This window comes from Castanea sativa, chromosome 3, assembly GCF_040712315.1.
Source record: "Castanea sativa cultivar Marrone di Chiusa Pesio chromosome 3, ASM4071231v1".
In the NCBI taxonomy this organism is placed as follows: Eukaryota; Viridiplantae; Streptophyta; class Magnoliopsida; order Fagales; family Fagaceae; genus Castanea; species Castanea sativa.
In genome coordinates this window covers 58,414,728-58,424,494 of record NC_134015.1, presented here as the reverse complement: position 1 = coordinate 58,424,494, position 9,767 = coordinate 58,414,728, and the positions used below count along the sequence as shown (strand labels likewise).

The following is a 9,767-nucleotide window of genomic DNA, read 5'->3' as shown; positions in this document are numbered from 1 at the left end:
TAGATAAATTTATAAGATTTTGGCATTGGCAGCACCACGTTAGAGTCAAGGTGGTCACAGGACCACCCTGGCCTGAAAAAAAAAAAAAAAAAAAAAAAAAAAAAAAAAAAAAAAAAAAGGGTCATTATTATATATAAAATTTATGATTTTTTTACCTAAAAAATATGTGTGACCACCCTCAATTTTTTTAGGCCCAATATAATTAAATTCTGGACAAAGTTTAACAACAAACTTGGTTGTAAGGCTGCAACTCCACTCAATATTTTTTTTATTGGATTTTTTTTTTTTAGTAGAAATAGGATTTCAATAAAAGCTAAACAACAGATACAAAACGATCCGAGTACATCCCAGCAACGTCTAAGTTAAGCAAAAACAAAACCTCTGTGGGAGGGTCTAAATAAATTACAAAATCTTGAGGTAGCAAAGCTCCTCTCCTAGCAAGGGAATCAGCACATTTATTAGCCTCCCGGTAGCAATGCTGAACTTGAACCATGGGAATTTTCTGCAGCCCCTCCTTGTAATCACTAATCAGAGCACCAATACCATTTGGATGGCTATTGGAATTCTTCAAGAGGTTGACAACAAGTTGCGCATCTAACTCATAGATTACAACAGGGATTTTTAAAGCAATACAAAGCTTAATTCCATCTCTTAAAGCCCACAACTCTGTTGCTACACTGGTTATACATCCCACAGCTCTAGCATACCCTTTAACCCATTCTCTCTAATCATTTCAAATCAATCCCCCTCCCCCAGCCAATTTGGGGTTGCCAAGGGACGACCCATTAGAATTTAGTTTATGCCAATTTGTGGGAGGGCGATACCATCTTACCTGGATTTTTGTTAGAGAGCCAGCAAACTTCGCACTAATACCGAGATGAGCAAATTCAGTGGCTCTAGAGATAACCTCATCTCTCATATGCCTAGAGAGACCAACATTACGAAAAAGAAAATTGTTCCTGCGCAACCATAATGTCCAAAGACCAGAAGGGGAAATGATTCCCCAACTGAAGCTCAAAGAAGATAGAAGCTTGCTGGTTCGGCAATTTAACTTGAGCCAGTCCACAAGATTACTTTCAAAGAAAGTACCTTCGGCTAGAGGGGGAGGAAAAGCCTTCCAAAGGGCTTTGGCTTCACGACAATCTCTAAGGCAATGAAGAATTTTTTCCGTGCCCTCATTACAAATAGGACAAATTTGAGGGACTTCCATCCCCCTAGTGAACAGAACCTCTCTCACAGGAATGCTACGGTGAAGACATTACCAAATAAAACATTGGATTTTAGGAATAGTTGCTACCTTCCAAACCCATTCTCCATCAATCATCCCAGAACTAAAATCTCCCTCCTGTGAGGATGCTAGCTTGTAGGCATCCTTGAGATCAAAAATCCCATTTGGAAAAGAAGACCAAGAAATACGATCAGAATTTGAGGCAAAGAAGGAAATAGGAGTGGCCTTAATTTCCAAAGCAAGCTGAGTAGGGAAAGAGAAGGAAAAATTCTGCCAATCCCAACTTGAAAAAATTGACCACATCCTTGATAAGAATGCCATCCTCACCACGATTGAGCGGTCCAACAATCAAACTTCTAATAGGACCTTTGTCCATCCATTTATCGTACCAGAAAGAGAGATGATTGTTTTTGCCCACGGCCCATTTAGAGCCAAGTTTGAAAAGATTTTCACCTTTTCGAACTGCTACCCAAGTGGTTGAACAGGACCGAAACTTGACACCGGGATTAGACCTCCTTCTTGGGTTTTTATATTTCTGAATTAAAACTCTTGCCCATAGTGAAGAAGTTTCTGAGTGCAGTCTCCAATTCAGTTTGGCTAACAAGGTAGAATTTTTTGCTTTGGCTACCTGAATGCCCAAACCACCTTCCCTTTTAGGCTTTGTGATTTTCTTCCAGCTAACTAAATGGATTTTTTTCTCTCTCTAAAGAGCCCCAGAAGAAATTCCTACTAAGCCTATCGACACTGATAAGGATCTTAGGAGGAAGAGCCACACACTGCATAACGTAATTAGGAATGGTGGAGGTGACAGCTTGGGTAAGAACCAAACGACCAGCAAAAGACAAAAGATTAGCTTTCCAGCCGGAGAGGCGACTTTGCACATGGTCTATAATGAAGCCAAAGTCCTGAGGAGTGGCACCAATTTTAATGGGGAATCCCAAATATTTCCAAAGAGAAGGGGTAGACCGGAAACCGAGAATTTCACACAGCTCATCCCTGTACTCTTCTGTCACGTTAGGGGAGAAATACACTCTAAACTTGTCTTGACTCACCTTTTGACTAGAAAGACTACAAAAACAATCCAGTACGTGCTTTACTGCCATACAATTTTTACGGTTTGCCTTAGCAAAAAGAACAAGATCGTCCGCAAAGAAAAGGTGGGAGAAGGCCAAACCTCCTTGAGTAACTTTGACGGGGTCCCAAAGATTAGAATTACACTTTTTCGAAATAAGAGCACCCAAAACCTCCATGCAGAGAATAAATAAATAAGGGGAAAGAGGATCCCCTTGTCTGATACCTCTAGAAGGGAGGAAGGGGTCTAGAGCACCTCCATTACAAAGAATAGATATCAATGAAGTCGACACGCAACTCATAATCAGAGAAATCAACTAGTTTGGGAATTTGAACAAACCAAGAGTGTCCCTAATAAAGCTCCATTCGAGACGATCATAAGCCTTTTCAAGGTCAATCTTCACCGTCATAAACCCACACCTCCCTTTTTTCCTTGACATGGTATGAATCACCTCCTAGACAATGATGGTGTTACCAATTCCTTTTCTGCCAGGGACAAAGGCGATCTACAAAGGGGAAACCAGATTTGCCAAGAGAGATTTGATTCTAGCAACTAAGATTTTAGAAACTATCTTGTACACAGAGTTACAAAGGCTTATAGGACGGTAGTTGTTAATGGACTCTGGATTCTTGCATTTGGGGACCAAGGTAATAAGAGTTTTGTTTAGATACTCTGGTATATTACCTGAAGTGAAAATCTGCGTTACCTCACTACGAACCGAATCACTAAGCAGCAGCCAGAACCTCTGAAAAAACCCTGCATGAAGACCATCAGGACCCAAGGCTTTGAATGGCTTTAGGGACCAAAGACCCTCTGCGATTTCCTCATTGGTGATAGGATCCACTAGGCTTTTGCTCTCATCTTCACTTATCTGAGTTTGCCAAAAGGGTGGGTTCCAAGTGGCAAGGATAGAATGACTGTGGCTAGAGGTATATAAATCAACAAAACACTGCCTAATATAATCCGCTACATCCCGATCATCATGAATCCAATTTCCAACTCAGTCTTTAATGCAAGAGACGTGATTTCTCCTTCTCCGGACAAGAGCTGATGTGTGATAAAACCCCGTATTTCTATCCCCTTCAACTAACCAAGTGATCTGTGACTTAAGAGCCCAAAACTCCTCTTCAAGCTTAGACACCTTCGCAAACTCAGCCAGTAAATCCCTTTCTAACTTCACAAGAAAAATCGTTTGGATTGGCTACAAGAGCAACTTGAATGCCTTTGAGGCAAGTCATCACTTCCTTTTTGCACATAAAGAGGTTTCCAAAGACATTCTTGTTCCATATTTTTGCTTGCTCAGTGAACTTATAGATAGCCTGAGGTAAATCAATTGGCCTAGTCCAAGCTTCTCTGACCACACTAGGGAAGGAAGGATGTGATAGCCACATTGGCTGGAACCTGAAAGGCTAGGGGAGCATAAGACCATGGTTGCCCTCAAGGCTCAACAGAAGAGGACAATGATCAGAGTGAGATCGATTAAGATGACTCACACAAGCCTCAAGATAGCGCTCATACCACTCCGCATTAACAAAAACCCTATAAATCTTCTCTTGAATCAGATGAGTTAGAGGTCTTTGGTTAGACCAAGTGAACCGAGTGCTCGGAAAACCAATGTCAATCATACCACACGAATCTAAAAACTCTTGGAACCGTAAAGCTCTATTAATATTTACAGGTCTTCCCCCGAATTTATCTTCTCCCATTAGGACTTCGTTGAAATCGCCAGCAATAATCCAAGGCAAAGAATGGAGGCTAGCCACAGATTCCAAATTTTCCCATAGCAATCGTCGCTCTGCATACCTCGGGCTGGCATAAACTGCTGATAAAAGCCACTGGGTATTAGAGTGACCATAGTGTGGATTTCCTGTTCTGTTGGGAAAGCTTGGACACTTCCACTTGGGTTGAGTTCCAGATAACCCAAAGACCACCCGATAATCCAAGAGTATTAGCACAGATAACCCCATCAAAGGGAAGTCTATCCACAATGCGCTTAGCTCTCTCACCGCCGACCTTAATTTCCGTGAGGATCATAATAGCAGGGGAGTGTGCTCGGACCATATCATTAACTATGCTATGAAAATTGGGGCTGAGGACACCCTGACAATTCCAAATTAATAGATGCATAATTAAAAGACAAAGAAGGAAAACAGACCTTTCAAGAAAGGTTGGGGCGTCCACCTCCTTCCTCGACAAGCATTTCATTCGTTGGGGAATCGAAACACCTCATCTGCTCCTTGCTCAAATCAGTTAGCATCGACTGAACTCCATCTTCACCATGACCCGACCCTTTTGAACGGCGAGTAGGATCAATCCGCGTCAAAGGAAGAGAGGAGATGCTAATCGAGACCCGATCAAAGCTCGTGTCCTGCTTCCCCTCCAAAGGAGTGGAGTTTGGGATTTTTGAAGATTCCGGACTGGAGGCCTTAATACTCATAACCCCTTGATTAGGCACACTAACCAAGCCCTCTTCCGATAACACCAAATCCCTCTCTGTAATGGGAAACTCACCCAATTCCTTCACATGGGTTTGCCAATTAAGAAGCTCCATAAGAGAGGCTGACCCTCCCGCTTTGAATTCACGTACCTCAGGCAGCGAAATCATGGTCTGAGTAACCGAACTAAAGCTCCTGCTACCTTCACCTAACTTAGGATCAAAAGAATTAGAGCCCACTGCCTTTCCAAGAAAGGAAAGAATTATTACTGGTGATCTTGGTTCTCGGTGCATCCCGAGTCTTCTTTTTTGCTTTTTTGCCTGGGTTAGAGTTCTTTACACACAGGGTATTAGTCACGGGATAGGAGATGTCTTTGTCTTGACTTTCCTTAGTGCGATCTGCAGGAAAAGCACCAACGCCTGCATTGTCAGTAGGCTGTCCCTTTCTATCACTGCTGGCATCATAAACTTGGGCGTGGCCCAATGCAACATTGAGAGAGGTTGAGGCTTGTTGGTTCCTTGGGCTTCGGCCAAGTAGCCCAAAGAGGAATTATGGACATGCACTTTTGCACCTTGCCTGTAGGGAGGCTTTTTACGTGAAACCAAAACCCAGGGACCGAAGACTTTCTCTTCTTTTGAAGTTTGGTCTTGCATGTCTGTCCCGTTTCCCGCTGCTTCCTTCCCTTCCTTCGTTGCCAGAGCTACAACCTTATAATGGCAGTTTTCCATCTTATGTCCGACCCGGCCACAAGCAAAGCACAAGGAGCCGAGACCTTCGTATTGTACCGGCTGGTCAATCCCACCAAGCTTGAGAAGTTTGGTTATTGGTTCATCAAGATTAATCTGGACACACAATCTGGCAAATCTCCCTCTGGACACTGCCGCCGTGTGCATGTCAATCCTTAGCACCAGTCCAATAACTTCCCCAATCTCCCGAAGCACCGATGGCTCATAATACTCAATCGGCAACTCAGGGAGCTGAATTCAGACCGCTACAGAGGAGAGGTTTGCATGGGATGCTTTAAAGTTGGGCTCTCATCGACGTATGGAAAGGAAATGTCCCCCCACAAACCACAGACCACCCTTAAGCACCCTGTCAAGATCAACCTTCTTTGCAAATCGTACAAGGAAGAAGTCTTGGCCAAGGTTGACACAATCCATCCTTCCTGACGGTTTCCACATACTCACAATGCACGAATGCAAGAAGCTATATCCAACTGACTTCCCCACGACCTTGAGTATTACGGCATTCGACCATTACGCTCTTATTCGAGTTTTAGTAGTACCAGAGAGCTTAACTGCCTTCTCACCTAAAGGGAGATCAGAGAACTCGTCATCTGAATCTACGTCCATCTCCATGTTGTGACCGATGTCAAAGGCCCGTTCAAAGGTTCCTGGGATCTCTCCAAGCAGTTTATCCCTATATGACATCTTCTCATTCAAGCCCGTGGAACTATTGTCTGAGCACTGGTCACCCTGGCAGTGATTTTCCTTAACTTTCTTCGTACTCCGTTGAAGTTCTGCATCCTCCTCTCTCGACCTGGTTGCGCACTCACTCATCGCACTCGTGCATGCTTGCTAGACTTTTATTGGATATGAATTTTAACAATTCCACAATTAAATTGGATTTTTTTTCTTATATCCTTCATTCTTGCAAAACTTCAAGAAGGTTAAAGATCAATAGTTTATGTTATCAATCAAAAGTTTAATTTTTTAGTTTTTATAATCTAAAATTATATGCAAAAAATATGTTTATGAATCAAATAGTAAATAACATCCGATTGACATAAAACTTGACATGTGTTTTAAGAATATAAAAAACATACAATTCAACTGTTAGAATTTCAAAATATGTAGTCATGTTAATTTATTTAGTAAAAGCTGTAGTTTTAGACTACAATTAAGTTTGTAGTCAAACTTTGGTCATTTTAACAATATATTGGGCCTTTACAAACAAAAAGAAAAATCAAAGAAAAATTTTGAAAGAGATATAACTTGCAACATTGATAATGAGATATAACTATCTTTTTATTAAATATTATATAATTTAACTTCTTTAATAACCACCTTAGAAAACATTCCTATAGCCACCGCTGAATTTTGGCCAAAATCTCAAAGGCACTGGGACTAGCAGTTCAATCCTATGTTTTGAAACATGTGCTTCCGTAATTGTTAATTCTCAGCTCATGCAAATTTTGAAGCAGTACTACTGTCTCATGTCCTACGGAATACCAATTAATGATTTCCACTGTAAACCTCAGGCTCTAGTTTTTGGCCCACTATCCATGGATTTGAGTCTAGACTCTAGAACAGTTTAAAAGATTCGTTATTATTTCCATAGAATTGATAATCAAGATAGTGGCATGATCATTTTCATGATGTTAGTTACTTTCCTCTGCAGGTGAATGGCTCATTTGGAAGTGCTGATGTGGTACCATTTTTTTAATATTATTAACTGATCCAATGCAATGCATATTGAGGTTGCAATTTTCTAGTTCCCCAATGAGTGTCACTGGTCGAAAGGTGTTGGTCTCTTCACTCACAGTCATTGTCATTGTGAGTTTATTTACAAGTAATCAATTTCAAACAAAATATTATGATATTGATTTATAGACTTTTTTTTTTTTTTTTTTTTGGTATAAAAGACAAGAAATTCCCCCTTTCAGGATTCATAAATTTAGATACAAGTTCAGATTTTTGAATGATGATGGTGAAAAGTTATTTGCGCTTGTGCGTGTCAACAAAGTTCAATATTAGCTTGATTCGGCGTTGCAATTCTAATCCAGTCACATGGGTAACACCTTCATCATCATCTTCTTTTATTTCACCAAAATTTCAATTAATGATCCTACTCAATTCTCAAAAATACCGTCAAAAATATAATAATCACAACTTTGGTTGATTAATTGAATAGATTTTGACCAAACTAATTAAGACACTAACACGAATGGTTCAATCTTGTTTGCCCTCTATATGCAACTTTACCAGAATGTGTGAATGTGTTAAAGATTCTCTATTTGAAAAGAAAAGAAAAAAAATAATTCTTGAATGAATGTTACTCAAATTTTAACTTAACATGTTAGCTTTCTTTTGTATTCAATCTAAGTTGGCGACACAAATGAAAGAAATCTACGTAATACTAGTCTTAAGAAAAAAGAGAGGGGACCCTCAAGGCTTTAAATTGCTTTTGTTAATTATCAAGTACGAAAGTTTTAGGGTTAGGTAATAGCTATTTATCAAGTTATAAAGCAATATCATATGCTTGTTTCTTGCTTTAGAGTCTGAAGTATTTCTTTACATGAAAAAGTCTGAAGTACAAGAGGCCTGTTACCACCAGGGTAGAAGAAAAAACTACATATACCTTGGCTTTGCTAGTTGAATCATTTACTCCTCCACTGTGAGGTATATCTCAATATTTTCTTCTTAATCATATGTCTATTTAACCTTATCATTTTGTCCATCCTTGATAATCTTATGCTAATTATTTAATTCTTTTTGGCCTCATTTGAACCAAACATTTGATTCTAATATCTAGGGATGTACATTTTGTGTTGAATCAAATTTTCACATGTAGATGCACATTTGAGAAAGGGCCACAAAAGCAGATCCTCTATCATTTCATAATGGAAGCAAGGATGTGCATTATGGAACATATCATGTGCAATCTATATTATATGGTAGTAGATGAAAGGTGAGCTAGGTAATTGACCAGTCTTCATCTCATGTAATTTCTGGCATTATGTTTTAGGGTTTGAAATTTGTTTGCTAATTTTCATGGTGTAATGTTATACATTTAGGAGATTGATGAATACAAAGGCATGAGGATTTCTTGTCTTAGTTAGTGGAGGGCATGAGATGATAAATTCTTGCTTTTCTTTTTACTATTGGAAGTCGCCCAATTTGGAATGACATTCAAAAAATAGAAATACCTGAATTAGTCACCAATATTTTAATGGAGAAAAGAATGCAATGGAGCCATATTACAAGTGTTCGCTCTAGGCAGTTCAATTCTGATTCACTTAATGCTATTGTTTTTGCTTATAAATCCTTGGTCAACGAATTTTATTTCCAACCCTTAAGGGCCTAGCAATGTTTTGGTTCTCATTCAATCAGAACATCATGCAAAATCTTCTTTCCTCATTAGGTCTGACTCAATCTTAGCATCAGGCAAAAGGAAACCCCATTACTTATCAAATAAAAAAATAAAAAAATAAAAAGGTGCAAAAGACCTTTTGCTACTTATAATTTATACATTTGAAACCTGTGTTAAACGGTACTCTTCTCTATAGGAAATTTGGAGTACCTTCAAAAGCTTTTGCGGCTAGACCTCCTAAAATCATTGACAATGTCATATCTAGCTCATCCCCTAGTGTAATCTATGTTTAATTCTCAAAACAATCTTCTTCTGTTTGTCATTCATTTTTTCAGATCTCAGTCCTCTAGTTGTTACAAATAGCATTCGACCAACTGATTAACATATACCTTGTGGGCAGATTATTTCTGACAGATGAGGAAGATAAGATCAATCTCAAAGTGGAAACCCCTTCAGGGATGTCAAGGATTCAGTTGAGGAAGGAAATGAACATGATCTTGACACCACCACTCACAATAGAAATTGAGGAAGATGATGCCTCCCAAATATATTATGTGGTATATTTTTCCTTTAACTTCAGTTTTGTTTGTTCGACTGTCAAATCCATACTTATGTCTGCTTCTCATTTGAATAGTCTTTAATAGCTCTGTTTTGTTGTAGGAATTAGGATTATATTTTCTGGGTCATTTTTATGCTCCTCTTCTTGCTTATAAGTTAAATAAGTTGCAAGGCATAGTAGTAAAGTTTACTGTAGGACTTAGCATTCTGCTGCTGGATATAGTCTGTCCTAATAGTCACCTTTTTTTATTAAAAAAAAAAAATCATTCTGACTATTATTTTAATTGCTCGTGTATAGCTCGTGATGCTCATCCCTTGTTTAATGTATACACTTTGAAATTCCTCTTAACATGTTATAGTTCCTTGAAATTAAGGTTAGGCT

The 9,767-nt window shown here is 39.2% G+C and overlaps 1 protein-coding gene across 1 annotated transcript; it reads right to left on the bottom strand.

Annotated features, from left to right (window-relative positions):
- Nucleotides 1-313: 313 nt before the first annotated feature.
- LOC142629242 (uncharacterized) lies at nucleotides 314-2,478 on the bottom strand. Its single transcript, XM_075803199.1, has 4 exons — nucleotides 2,014-2,478; nucleotides 1,263-1,471; nucleotides 833-959; nucleotides 314-724 (listed from the first exon to the last, which is right to left on the bottom strand). The coding sequence occupies exons 1-4, from the start codon at nucleotides 2,476-2,478 to the stop codon at nucleotides 314-316; spliced, it is 1,212 nt and encodes a 403-aa protein (XP_075659314.1).
- Nucleotides 2,479-9,767: the final 7,289 nt, after the last annotated feature.

Coding starts and splice junctions, on each gene's coding strand:
- LOC142629242 (XM_075803199.1), bottom strand. CDS start 2,478: ATGGAGGTTTTGGGTGCTCTTATTTCGAAAAAGTGTAATTCTAATCTT. Junction 1,472..2,013: donor CCTCCACCATTCCTAATTAC/GTTATGCAGTGT, acceptor TTCCCTACTCAG/CTTGCTTTGGAAATTAAGGC. Junction 960..1,262: donor AAAATCCAATGTTTTATTTG/GTAATGTCTTCA, acceptor ATGGTTGCGCAG/GAACAATTTTCTTTTTCGTA.